At 42.5% G+C, this 14965-nt stretch overlaps 1 protein-coding gene across 1 annotated transcript; it reads left to right on the top strand.

Annotated features, from left to right (window-relative positions):
• The first annotated feature begins 1517 nt into the window (after window positions 1–1517).
• LOC135512562 (galectin-3-binding protein B-like) lies at window positions 1518–13110 on the top strand. The gene is made up of 6 exons (XM_064934712.1): window positions 1518–1694; window positions 7552–7642; window positions 7847–8038; window positions 8668–8799; window positions 9410–9683; window positions 9807–13110. The coding sequence occupies exons 2-6, from the start codon at window positions 7582–7584 to the stop codon at window positions 10900–10902; spliced, it is 1755 nt and encodes a 584-aa protein (XP_064790784.1). The 5' UTR covers window positions 1518–1694; window positions 7552–7581; the 3' UTR covers window positions 10903–13110.
• Window positions 13111–14965: the final 1855 nt, after the last annotated feature.

Here is a 14965-nt window from a genome sequence, read left to right as displayed (position 1 = left end):
CTGATCCCATATCCTACCCCTCTCTCCCTTCTACCTTTTGCATGCCTCTCCTGGGGAAATGGTTAGAGGCCTTGGGAATACTTATGTCTCCTTAATGCTCATCCTCTGTGCAACAGGGGATGGATTATAATCACTTACAATGTATGACATATCCTTCCCATTTAGTGGTGCTATCACACAGCTAATTCAACTATTTGGGTGATGAATGGGTGTTCAACGTAATAGTGTTCCAAATTTAGAGTAATCTAGGGCCAGGATTTTGATTATTTACATTGGACATACTATGGATACACATATGGTTAACATATTATGGTTACCATACTAAGCAGTATGGCTGGTGGCATTGTCATGCTGGAGGGTCCTGTCAGGATGAGCCTGCAGGAAGGGTACCACATGAGGGAGGAGGACGTCTTCCCTGTAACGCACAGCATTGAGATTGCCTGCAATGACAACAAGCTTAGTCCGATGATGCTGTGACACACTGCCCCAGACCATGATGGATCCTCCACCTCCAAATCAATCCCGCTCCAGAGTACAGGCCTCGGTGTAACGCTCATTCCTTTGACGATAAACGTGAATCCGACCATCACACCTGGTGAGACAAAACCGTGACTCGTCAGTGATAAAAATTGATAAAAATAAATTTGTCACGTATCGAATTACACAGTGATCAAAACGTCACGCCAAACTAAACCTACACTAAACACATACTTAGTTTGAAGTTTTTGTAAAAATCTATGATGTGAAAAATGAACGGTGAAAAAAATGATTTGGACCATTTTCGTGTTTGACTGCTAGGCTTTATGGTTATTATGATGATAATCACTTTTCTACATAATTCCCTCCCTGCTCGAAACTCGAGGGCTGGCCAAATCCATGAGTTTCGTTTCTACAGAATGCTCAAAAATGGTCCAAATCATTTTTTCACCGTTCATTTTTCACATCATAGATTTTTACAAAAACTTCAAACTAAGTATGTGTTTAGTGTAGGTTTAGTTTGGCGTGACGTTTTGATCACTGTGTAATTCGATACGTGACAAATGTATTTTTATCAATACATTTGCCCGGGGGTGAAAGTAGATTTAATTTCTTCCCGTTACAGCATATCTATGGGATCAAAATAATGACAAATGTATTCACAAATGTAAATCACCAATCCACAAATGTAAATCACTTTCCACAAATGTAAATTAGCCAGGCAGCTAGCTAACATTAGTAAATTAGATGATATAAGGTGGCCACAGCTTTTCAAGTTGTTTGATTCAACTGCTTAGCTAGCTCATCCGGAATGGGGGGGGGGGGGGGGTCTTCCCATTCCCATACAGTAATGTACGGGATATGTAAAAACAATGTAATAACATGTTTATAACCCAGCGTTCGTGGCAATGCAATTTTGGGAATCCAGCGTGCTTGGTCATGAACACATTTGCGAAACACATGGCATAATCATAGCCAGCTTGACCTACATAGGACGCTGCATATTGAATGCGTTGCGTCGTCCCATGTAGGAGTCTAGGACTAGCAATGCATGCATATCCTATTCAATGTAATTTGAGCATTCTGTAGAAACGAAACTCATGGATTTGGCCAGCCCTCGAGTTTCGAGCAGGGAGGGAATTATGTAGAAAAGTGATTATCAACTCCAACAGGGATATTTATTTAGAGGTACCAGAATCTTAACTGCGAGGCAATTGGTAAAGTATTATTATTTTTAACATTTGAATGTACAATGATATAATGTGACTGAAATATAAAAAGCTATTATTACTGGAGGGAACAATTTAAAATAAGTTATCAAGCAAAATCAATGATGAAGAGAGACGGAGACAATAGGTTGCTCTCAGTGGTTAACTATCGTAACAATCTACAGTGTAAATTGTCTGTCTTTTTAAGATTGTAGTAGTAGTTCTGATTTTATATGTGAAGTAATGTATACCTCTGCAATGGCTTTATTATGTTTTTAGTGTGCATTTCAGTCTGTCATTTATTTGATTGCTGGATGTTTTTGAAAATGTTGCACAATTATGTTTAGGAATGCACATTTCGGTCAATTTTGGTGCCGTTTAGGCTACCTGCCAACGGGCGGCAGGTAGCCTAGTGGTTAGAGCGTTGGACTAGTAACCGAAATGTTGCAAGATCGACAAGGAAAAATCTTTCGTTCTGCCCCTGAACAAGGCAGTCAACCCACTGTTCCTCGGCCGTCATTGAAAATAAGAATTTGTTCTTAACTGACTTGCCTAGTTAAATAAAGGTAAAACAAATATAAAACATTTACAGGTTAACAAATGGTTACTTTTTTTCCAAACAGTAAAATTATGTTACCAACAGAAAATACTATCAGAGATAGTAAAACAGAAAATACTAAAATCAGAGATCTGTATATAATGACGAGATACGTATTTCTCTGCCCGAACAATGGTAGTCGTCCCACCGCTGGAAGGCAGGAGACATAGAAACGCATTGGGCTTGTTCTGGACAGATTTTGGCGAGAGGGAAACCTCTCGCTTCGCCTCTTCCTCTCTGATACAATGTTTAACCGTTATACTACGGGGCGGTCTAATCCCGAATGCTGCTTGGTTAAAAGTCAAATAAAATCAAACTTTATTTTTCACTGGCGCCGAATACAAGTGTAGACTTTACCGTGAAATGCTTTACTTACAAGCCCTGAACCAACAGTGCAGTTCAAAAGTTAAGAAAATATTTACCAAATAGACTAAAGTATAAATAATAATAAAAAGTAACACAATAAGAATAACAATAACGAGGCTATATACAAGGGGTACAGGTACAGAGTCAGTGTGCGGGGTACATGTTAGTTGAGGTATTTTGTACATGTAGGCAGGGGTGAAGTGACTATGCATAGATAATAAACAACGAGTAGCTGCAATGTACAAAAGGAGGAGGAGAGGGGGGGGGGGGGATCAATGTAAATTATCCAGTAGCGATTTTATTAATTGTTCAGCAGTTTTGTGGCTTGAGCTGTTGAGCCTTTTGGTCCTAGACTTGGCACTCTGGTACTGCTTCCGTGCGGTAGCAGAGAAAACAGGCTATAACTTGGGTGACTGGAGTCTCTAACAATTTTATGGGCTTTCCTCTGACACCAGCTATTATACAGGCCCTGGATGGCAGGAAATTTGGCTCCAGCAATGTACTGGGCCGAACGCACTACCCTTTGTAGCGCCTTAAGGTCAGATGCCGAGCAGTTGAAATACCAGGTGGTGATGCAACCGGTCAGGATGCTCTCGATGGTGCAGCTGTAGAACCTTTTGAGGATCTGGGGACCCATGCCAAATCTTTTCAGTCTCCTGAGAGGGGAAAAGGTTTTGTCATGCCCTCATCACGACTGTCTTGGTGTGTTTGGATCATGATAGTTTGTTGGTAATGTGGACACCAAGAAACTTAAAACTCTTGACCCGCTCCACTACAGCCCCGTCGATGTTAATGGGAGCATGTTCGGCCAGTCTTTTCCTGTAGTCCAAGATCAGCTCCCTTGTCTTGCTCACGTTGCTGGTGAGGTTGTTGTCCTGGCACTGCACTGCCAATTCTCTGACCTCCCTATAGACCTTCTCATCGTTGTTGATGATCAGGCCTACCACTGTTGTGTCGTCAGCAAACTTAATGATAGTGTTGGAGTCGTGTTTGGCCACGCTGTCGTGGATAAACAGGGAGTACAGGAGGGGACTAAGTACACACCCCTGAGGGGCCCCAGTGTTAAGGATCAGCGTGGCAGATGTGTTGTTGCATATTCTTACCAGCTGGGAGTGACCCGTCAGGAAGTCCAGGATCCAGTTGCAGAAGGAGGTGTTTAGTCCCAGAGTCCTTAGTTTAATGATGAGCTTTGTGGGCACTATGGTGTTGAACGCTGAGCTGTAGTCAATGAACAGCATTCCCACATAGGTGTTCATTTTGTACAGGTGGCAAAAGGCAGTGTGGAGTGTGATTGAGATTGTGTCATCTGTGGATCTATTGGGGCGGAATGCAAATTGGAGTGGGTCTGGGAGGATGCTGTTGATGTCAATTCCACAAGTTACCACTGGGTAAATCTATGATGTTAATATTCCTATTACTCCGTTCCATCTGACTTCACAATCCACTGTCTCATCAGCCTAGGCAGGGAAGTAATAAACTTGATCTCCACTATAAAAAGCATCTAGACATTAGCTCACATTTCTTTTAGACTAACTTTTAGTTTTCAACAGTGGAGATTTGTATAAACCTTGTATAAAGATTTGTATAAACAGAATAAACTGTCTGTCTCCGACATATGCAACATTGTTTCAATATTCAAATTCGATCTCCAGCTGGCCCATGGTAATGAAAGTGTAGGGGTCGGGAGTCGAGACGAGAGAGGCAGGCAGTGTTTCTCAGACAGTCGAAATCATGAATCAGCTGGCATAATTTTTTATCAATATATACAAATAAATGTCAATTGAAAAATGGTAAAAGGAATGAAGGGCAGCTAGTTTGCAGTTTCAGTTTGAGGTTATTCTGTTAGCTGTGTTGTTAGCTAGCTCCTCTGAGCAACAGTGTCCACAACGAGAGAGCACATTTTCTATGCCAGGTGAAATCGTGCTTCATTAGGCCATTGTTATCGATGTATCCAAATGTCACTAGAAAACAGCTTAAACAAATGCAGGTACTGTTGTTATTCTGTCTGCACTGTTTGATGTGATTGTAAGTTAGCCGTAGTTGGCTAGCTAGCAAGCAAGGGATAAGAACGTTGCCAGCCAATATGGCAATGGAACATTTAGAACGAACGACTGGCTCGAGTCCAAAGATGCAGAATAAAATGTCCAAAGATACAGAACAAAAAGACTGAACAACTGGATCCCATCTCTGGCAACCTAACCAATAGAAAGAACGACCAGCTGGCTTGGGTAGCAACACTCAATTTGTTTTGGGACTATATCTTGTGGAAGGATGAAATAGTATGAATAAATTCATCAAAATAACATTGAATTAAAATATGTCAATCATTATTTGAATATGTTGGTAATCCGTTGTATAACAGTGATAATGCACTCGAAGCCGGTGTTTGGAGGATATATTGGCACGGTTTGCCTGCCCTCGACTTCGTTTCGGGCCTAACAACACCCGTGCCAATATATCCTCCAAACACCGGCTTCTCGGGCATTATCACTTAAATAAGGCCTGAGGAGGTATGGTATATGGCCAATATACCACAGCTAAGGGCTGTTCTTCAGCACGACACAACGCAGAGTGCCCTGACACAGGCCTTGGCCGTGGAATATTGGCCATAAATCACAAAACCCAGAGGTGCCTTATTGCTATAATAAACTGTTTACCAATGTAATTAGAACAGTAAAAATACATGTTTTGTCATACCCGTGGTATACGGTCTTATACAGTGCCTTGCGAAAGTATTCGGCCCCCTTGAACTTTGCGACCTTTTGCCACATTTCAGGCTTCAAAAATAAAGATATAAAACTGTATTTTTTTGTGAAGAATCAACAACAAGTGGGACACAATCATGAAGTGGAACGACATTTATTGGATATTTCAAACTTTTTTAACAAATCAAAAACTGAAAAATTGGGCGTGCAAAATTATTCAGCCCCTTTACTTTCAGTGCAGCAAACTCTCTCCAGAAGTTCAGTGAGGATCTCTGAATGATCCAATGTTGACCTAAATGACTAATGATGATAAATACAATCCACCTGTGTGTAATCAAGTCTCCGTATAAATGCACCTGCACTGTGATAGTCTCAGAGGTCCGTTAAAAGCGCAGAGAGCATCATGAAGAACAAGGAACACACCAGGCAGGTCCGAGATACTGTTGTGAAGAAGTTTAAAGCCGGATTTGGATACAAAAAGATTTCCCAAGCTTTAAACATCCCAAGGAGCACTGTGCAAGCGATAATATTGAAATGGAAGGAGTATCAGACCACTGCAAATCTACCAAGACCTGGCCGTCCCTCTAAACTTTCAGCTCATACAAGGAGAAGACTGATCAGAGATGCAGCCAAGAGGCCCATGATCACTCTGGATGAACTGCAGAGATCTACAGCTGAGGTGGGAGACTCTGTCCATAGGACAACAATCAGTCGTATATTGCACAAATCTGGCCTTTATGGAAGAGTGGCAAGAAGAAAGCCATTTCTTAATGATATCCTTAAAAAGTGTTGTTTAAAGTTTGCCACAAGCCACCTGGGAGACACACCAAACATGTGGAAGAAGGTGCTCTGGTCAGATGAAACCAAAATTGAACTTTTTGGCAACAATGCAAAACGTTATGTTTGGCGTAAAAGCAACACAGCTCATCACGCTGAACACACCATCCCCACTGTCAAACATGGTGGTGGCAGCATCATGGTTTGGGCCTGCTTTTCTTCAGCTTTTCCTGCTTTTCTTCAATTGATGGGAAGATGGATGGAGCCAAATACAGGACCATTCTGGAAGAAAACCTGATGGAGTCTGCAAAAGACCCGAGACTGGGACGGAGAAGTTCAAGGGGGCCGAATACTTTTGCAAGGCACTGTATATCACGGCTGTCAGCCAATCGGCATTCAGGGCTCGACGCACCCAGTTAATAAATGCATATAAGGACCGGACATTTTTCATTAAGTGCTTAATGGAAACATGCAACAATAGCAAGCCTATCGCCTTACAGTCAAAATGCTATAGCCTATTATTGAACATGCAACTCCTGTAATGAAGTAGTTAATAAAAAAGGAAATTTCAAATATTTGCAAAAATGGAATTCGCTGGGAAACACAGTTCAAAACAGCAGACCTAATGTGAGCGGTTCCATATGTGACAGATGGAAATCTTTGTTAGAAACTTAGAAAGAGTGGGAATCTATAACAACAACTAGGATTGGTTGCTAATATAACTAGGATTGTGCCTTCGGCTTCTGAACAATGAAGAAAGTTGATATGAAAACCAATAGAACAGGAGAGAAATGCTGTTTAATGGCACCAGGAAGTCTTTATAAAATAATTGCCGCCTCGTTTCTATGGATGGATTTTCTCATGGCTACTTTAAAGCAAGGTAAGAAATGCCTCATTATTTTAAGTGAAAGTGGTGGGTGACGCGCTGATAGCCTGCCTACGGTTGACTATAGCCTATGCACTGGAATGGCAAATGGGAGACGCGCTTTAAGTACTAGTTGAGGTTGAGAAATAAAAATAGTTTATTTTAATCGTGGCCGTCAAAGTTTTTAACACAGGATTATATATAGAGTTGTTATTTATTGCGCAACGACTGGGTTGACAAAAGCACCTTTCACTCCATTGAGGACCTACTCTCTCTGGCAGGTGATAGGATATTCTACTCTTCAAACTAGGCTCTGTATGCTCTGCGCGTGTGATAAGATGCATGACGACTAAGGAAAATACACACTCAAATGCCATTCTACTAAATTATGCAAATAAACCCATAGATTGATAGCGGGGGGGGGGGGCTTAGGGAAAGTCAAAAGACACATATCTGGTCTTACTAATGGGCAATAAAATTGTATTTTATTATTTTATATTCTGTATTCTAATCACTTTTATATCTCAACATTCTTTGTTACCCATGTTTTTTCAGATACTTATCACCTGGAGCCTGGCTAGAAACATGTCAGGGGAGTATTGCCTAATTTCCTGTGTCCTTCTGCTCATGGTCAGCTTGTCTGTGGGTGAGTTCATGCAGTGGTCATCCTCTGCAGCTGGAAACCCTTAAAACTGGTTTTCCAAGTGCAATTCATTTCCCGGAGACAGGTTAAGCCTCGGCTTGGACTGAAAAGCTATTTCAATGGAGATTTTCCACTGTCCAGATTTATCAGTGCTTTTGGGGGACTATTTGACTGACTTACTGACTGTATTCGAATGCTTCCATTCAGGGTTACAGAATGGGAACATGAGGCTGGTGGGGGGTGAGCTGGCCCTGGAGGGCCGTGTGGAGATCTACTATAATGGACAGTGGGGGACCGTGTGTGACGACAACTGGGACATTACTGAGGCACAGGTGGTGTGTCGCTATCTCAACTACCCTGGTGCTCTCACTGCTGTGGTGGGTGGGACATACGGACAAGGTAGGTTAGATCTGTATGACCTCACCATTCAGAACCATATACACTTGAGTGTACAAAACATTTGAACACCTTCCTAATACTGAGTTGCACCTCTTTTTGCCCTCAGAACAGCCTCAATTCATTGTGTCATGGACTCTACAATGTGTCGAAAGCGTTCCACTGGGATGCTGGCCCATGTTGACTCCAATGCTTCCCGCAGTTGTGTCAAGTTGGCTGGATGTCCTTTGAGTGGTGGACCATTGTTGATACACACATGAACTGTTGACCTTGAAAAACCCAGCAGCGTCGCAGTTCTTGACACACTCCAACCGGTGTGCTAGGCACCTACCATACCCCTACCATATTTTTTGTATTGCCCATTCACCTTCTGAATTGCACACATACACAGTCCCTTCTTAATTGTCTCAAGGCTTAAAAATCCTTCTTCAACCTGTCTTCTCCCCTTCATCTACATTGATTGAAGTGATATCAATGAGGGATCATAGCGTTCACCTGGACTCACCTGGTCAGTCTATGTCATGGAAAGTGCACGTGTTCCTAATGTTTTGTACATTCAGTGTATAGCATACAATGGAGGTCTGCACTGTTTGTTTGCATTGACCCGTGACACGTTTTTATTCCGGCCTTAGGATCTGGTCCTATCTGGATGGATGATCTAAACTGCGAGGGGACAGAGAAAGACTTGTCCCACTGTCTCTTCAAAGGCTGGGGGGTTACTGACTGTCAACATGCTGAGGATGCTGGTGTGGTCTGTGAAAGAGGTACATGTGTATTTGATTATTTGATATTTAAATACTTATTTTAGTATGTTCAAGTAATGTGGCTGGAATCAACTTCTATTGTAAGTATTGAAAAGTATTTTCAAATAGTTTCCCATAAATAGCCTATTATTTTTAAGGTATTTTCAAATACTTATTTCCAAATACATGATTTCAAATAACAAACTGATGAAATGTATGGGTGTATATGAGTATTTTCAAATTCATACCAACACTTTCCAAGTGTATTTCCAAATGCATTCCAATATTCAACTCCTTGTCTTTGAAAGTTATTGAAATACCCTAAATAATATTTGAACCCAGGTCTACAGTGACCACAGTGACTGATACACGAAGCCCTAGAAACCAGACACAGTGTAATTGAAAGGCACAAAGACAGAATTGAAGTATCCAGTAGCAGAAGTTATTGGCCCATGGCTCACTTTGCGATGCTCATAGAGATGTTACAACTGTTACATGTTCAAAGAGGTTTACAATGAATGGCTGTTGGATTTGAAGAAAATATTTGATACATTTCTGATATTTTGTTGATAAACTGTTTGTGCTATACAGCATATGATGTGCTTAATCAATATTTGTTCTGTTTGATCAGAATCGTCTCAGAATAGCAGTCGCGTCTACACTCTGGACCACAACACAGGCCTCAGTAACCACATGGGGGTGCTGTTTGATAGTGGACGTGACTGTGACTTTGACATCATGGTGCGGGTTGCAAACAGCGCTGTGGAAACTATCTGTGTTCACAAGCTGATTGTCACTCTGGACCCAAATGCCTCCATCTTAAACACCACACAAGAGGAGAACCTCAGTAACCTCAACCTAGACGTCAGCCTCAACTGCCGGCCACATGTCACTGACTTCCTGAGGTAAGGCGGCACCTAGTAAACCTTAATCTAGTTACTGTTACATCAACAATATTGTTCTGCAAAGCAAAGCTTTGCCGTGGCAGAGAATCCATGTATTTTTGTAATATTTTTTATCTTCCTCAGGTATCTGTACACGCGGCAGATTAACGTGACCATGTCCTCTGCCCAGTGCATCCACAAGATGGCGTCCGACTGGGGTCTGAAGCAGCTTCAGGAGGCGGCAGGGAGGCTTTTCACCTGGCTGCTCCCCGATGATGCCTCCTTCCAGACCCAGACCTCTCTGTACGAGTACTCAGTCCACACAGGCGACACAGTTCTGCAGGAAACCTGTCTGCGCTACCTTGCCTGGAACTGTGAGTCACTGATCCGTTCCCCAGCTTGGACTGGTCTTGCCCTGGGCACAGTAAAGGCCCTTCTAGCCCGTTCAGACGTGGTAGTGCCAGATGAGGCCTTCCTCCTAAAGAGTTTGGAGGACTGGGTGTTGGAACAGGGTAACTCGTCCACCCACGAAGACCAGGTCGCCATTTTGAACCACATCCGTTTTCCCATGATCGCTGCTGAAGATTTGTTCAACCTCAAAGCCAAGTCTGAACTGTACATGGACCAACAAGAGCGTTATAATGCCGGCATGTTGCAGGGCTTTCAGTTCAATGCACTACCCTTCCAGACGCTAGCTGGGGGCCTCCTCCTTAAAAAGGTGGAATACACACCCAGGATCTACACTGGCAAGCCATGGAGCTTCACTTTCAGCTCAAAGGATCTCAACACGTTCCGATACGTCGGACACTATTCCCACTCAGGTCAGAACCTCAACAGCCTCAGTGCTAACTTTGACAGCCCTGTGCACAACAGTGCCTTTTTTTCCCTGTTCAAAAAGCTCAACTGGAACACCAGGGTCTTTATCCACAACTATGAATGCTCAAACAGCGGCATCAGCTGTCCGTCGCTGCCGATGGTCTCGCTAACTGCCCAGAATAACAGGGAGTTGCCCCAAGAGTATCAGGACAGCATCCGCTACCTCAACAAGGTTGTCCTGATGTGTGAAGGGGAGTTTGTATTCCATGTCCAGGATTTTGCATCCACGATTGGCAATGGCGGCAATCTGGCCCAGATTCCAGCAAACATCTCTGCGGGCCAGACCTATCCGTGCCACTCAGACCAGTTCTCCTACCGCGTGGTGGTTCAGCCTGTGTACACCACTGAGATCAAGGAGAATTAGCAGGAAGTAGAGGGACAGGAATATGAGGAGATAAAGTGAACGAAGATCACTTGGTAGTTAGTAGTTCTTTTTCAATTATCCAAGTTTAACAAAGCAATTTTAGCAACGTCAATGTATGTAATCCTAAGTGTTTTGTTTAACCCATCCAATATCTTCTGAATGTCACTTCCAGGCAACACTGCATTATCATTCTCAGTGGCGATTTTAGCATGTAAATCTTGGTGTGGCAAAAAACAAACAAATGGGATGCATGCCAGCAAAGCCACAACACTAAACAATACATTAATTGCACTATAACGGTGACAAACAGTGCCCACAAACTGTTAGGGTCAACTTAAAGCTGTCCTAACAGCAGAGTCCCAACAGCAGTCCCAACACCTTACCACTGCAACACCTGGCTATCAGCGTCTTTGTCTGGCAGCGAAACAGTTAATTCAGCCTCATTTACTGCCTTTAAAAAAAACAGCTGATATGGCTGACTTGCTTAAAGAAATGTAGTTTCTACTGACAATTGAGATGTACAAACTATGGAATTAGGGGAGGATAAGAGGCAATCCGTAATTTCGATTTAGACGTTAATGAGCGAGCTAGGACAGATATAGTCAATATAACTATTTGTTTAGCACTTTTGAAATATACAGAATTCAGAACTTGAGCCGTTTTTACAGTGTTCTCCCTGTACACCAAGTCAGAAGCGTAGGATAAATAAAGGGGGCATTTAAGCAGACAATGGAAGCTCTTCCAAAATTTGATGATTACATTTCTCTAAAACAGGTTATAGGCTACATGTGCACCACCAAGTCAGAACAGTAGGCGAAATTAAGAGGGGTAAATAGACCAAATTATCAAACAATCAAATGTATTAAAAATCCCTTTTTACATTAGCTGATGTCACAAAGAGCTATACAGAAACCCAGCCTAAAAGCCCAAACAGCAAGCAATGTAGCAGCACGGGTGAGGCACATGGGCTACTAACAGATTACTACACAACATACACTTAGTATTACTTTCTTAGATACAGTATACATATCTCCCTGGCATATTACATGATTTATGCAGCAGCATACAAGACATTTTTGGACTCACCTTGTTGTGCTGTGCTCACTTGAACAGGAAGGTGGCACGGTGGTCCTTCGTGGGCTTTTGTGATCAAAGTCTCTGGATTTATGGTGCTTTCAAGACAACTGGGAACTGGTTGAATCATGATGACTTCAGTGATCTTCAGGTCGTAGCTCTAGAAAGAGGCCAGAGTGCCTGACTTACAATTCGGAGTTGGATGTCCGTTCAAACGTATTTCCCAGTCGGAGCTCGTTTTTTCCGTATTTCCCAGTTGTCTTGAACTAAAAAAAGTCAAGTTTTCGCAGTTCCGAGTTAACGGTTGTTTTGAGCGCGGCATAAATCATGCTTCATTGACAGCATGGCCAATGTTGAATGATTTCATTTTAAACGTGGAAAAGAGCCCCTTTATCCCAGATTTGGGACCACACAACCACTGTCACTGATTCCTTCCAAACCACTCATTGTTGAATTTGCGATTTCAAACTAGTTGTGTAATGTTTATATCCAATGGCCGATGAACACTGATACATTTTATCTATAATTTCTCTTCATTATTTCTCTTCATATGACAAGGATTAAAAAGATTTGACAGTAGATTGTCGACTTGATTCATGGTGATGACTGCTAGCTAAGATTTTGAAAGCAGTCCAATCAAAGCTACTGTACATATACTGTGAATTGATGTAATTTTATGGGGGGCCAATGACATTGATCCTTCTTGTATGGGCACTTCTAATGTAACATAGTGTCCCCATGAGTGACAGAACACTGAGCCAATCATGGTGCAACGCTCCGTATTTTCTGCTGGCTTGCCCCACCACCACAGAAAGCACTGAGCTAGGCTGAAACACCTGCTTTTTGGAGCTGCCTTACTCAAGAAAACAAAAAAGAGACCATGTTTGTATGCAGCTTTATTAACTCAATTATATATATATTATTATTTTTTACATTGTTTGCAAACTGATACGTGACGTGTATTAATGCCAAAATAACATGCAAAACAGGCAAAATGCGGGGCTTAAAACAGGGTCACCACTGATCGTTCATAATGTTTAATGTTACTTTGAAAAATGTGGGTCATGATCATATGTTCACGACAAATAACTTTCTATGTATGGTTGTTTTTAATAAAAGTTTTAGTGAAGTTAATACGTCTCTTTGTTCTCTATGATTAAACAGGACCATCTCACTGGGCACAGACATCAATTCAATGTCTATTCCATGTTGGTTCAAAGTCATTTCATTTAAAAGACTTGGATACATCATTGATTTAATCAGTGTGTTGCAAAACAATTGGTTCAAAACAATTGGTATCCATCTAGTGGTGTGGGGGATGTGCTTTGGCAAAGTGGGTGGGGTTATATCCTTCCTGTTTGGCCCTGTCCGGGGGTCCTCAGGTGGGGCCACAGTGTCTCCTGACCCCTCCTGTCTCAGCCTCCAGTATTTATGCTGCAGTAGTTTATGTGTCGGGGGGCTGGGGTCAGTTTGTTATATCTGGAGTACTTCTCCTGTTCAATTCGGTGTCCTGTGTGAATCTAAGTGTGCGTTCTCTAATTCTCTCCTTCTCTCGCTCGGAGGACCTGAACCCTAGGACCATGCCCCAGGACTACCTGACATGATGACTCCTTGCTGTCCCCAGTCCACCTGGCCGTGCTGCTGCTCCAGTTTCAACTGTTCTACCTTATTATTATTCGACCATGCTGGTCATTTATGAACATTTGAACATCTTGGCCATGTTCTGTTATAATCTCCACCCGGCACAGCCGGAAGAGGACTGGCCACCCCACATATGCTCTCTCTAATTCTCTTTCTTTCTCTCTCTTGGAGGACCTGAACCCTAGGACCATGCCCCAGGACTACCTGACATGATGACTCCTTGCTGTCCCCAGTCCACCTGGCCGTGCTGCTGCTCCAGTTTCAACTGTTCTGCCTTATTATTATTCGACCATGCTGGTCATTTATGAACATTTGAACATCTTGGCCATGTTCTGTTATAATCTCTACCCGGCACAGCCAGAAGAGGACTGGCCACCCCACATAGCCTGGTTCCTCTCTAGGTTTCTTCCTAGGATTTGGCCTTTCTAGGGAGTTTTTCCTAACCACCGTGCTTCTACACCTGCATTGCTTGCTGTTTGGGGTTTTAGGCTGGGTTTCTGTACAGCACTTTGAGATATCAGCTGATGTACGAAGGGCTATATAAATACATTTAATTTGATTTGGTTCTTAGCTTAAGCCAATATTACACAGATTAGCTAACGGTTACAGAAATCAGGACTGCAGACAGGCTCTATAGAACTCGATATCTATGTGAGTGGCTGTGTCCAACCCACCACCACATGTTATGTTGGGCACCTACAACCCAAAAAGGATGTTATTGTCACAGTCTCCCTAGGCATACATCATTGCCTACAATGATGTATATACACAGATGAAAGGGGTTAATTATAATATTTGGTACATCACTGGTTGCCTCCCACAATGTTAACAATGTTCCAGGACATTCTGGTCTCATAGACTAGACGTAACATAGTAAATGTAACTGACACAGAAATTAGTAAGATATGTTGTGTTTGGTATGGTTACATAAGACAGATGGTTACGTAACTCTTGTGCAGTCTTAACATTGTCAATATGTCAACATGCCTCGTCTACTGCTGTCTCGGCTAGTTCTTCTTCTTCTTTTTTCACTGTAGAGCCCTCAGTCCTGCTCAACTTGCCTTAGATAGCTATTTTGTCCCACACACATGCAGAGACCTCACCTGGCTTAACTGGTGCCTCCAGAGACGAAACCTCTCATCGTCACTCAACGCCTAGGATTACCTCCGCTGTACTCACATCCTACCATACCCTTGTCTGTACATTATGTCCTGAATCTATTCTACCACGCCCAGAAATCTGCTCCTTTTATTCTCTGTTCCCAATGCACTAGATGACCAGTTCTTATAGCCTTTAGCTGTACCCTTATCCTACTCCTCCTCTGTTCCTCTGGTGATGTAGAGGTTAA

The sequence above is a fragment of the Oncorhynchus masou genome, chromosome 24, assembly GCF_036934945.1.
Source record: "Oncorhynchus masou masou isolate Uvic2021 chromosome 24, UVic_Omas_1.1, whole genome shotgun sequence".
Lineage (NCBI taxonomy): Eukaryota > Metazoa > Chordata > Actinopteri > Salmoniformes > Salmonidae > Oncorhynchus > Oncorhynchus masou.
The sequence above is the reverse complement of the archived record's forward strand: the minus strand, read 5'-3'. Positions and strand labels throughout refer to the sequence as shown.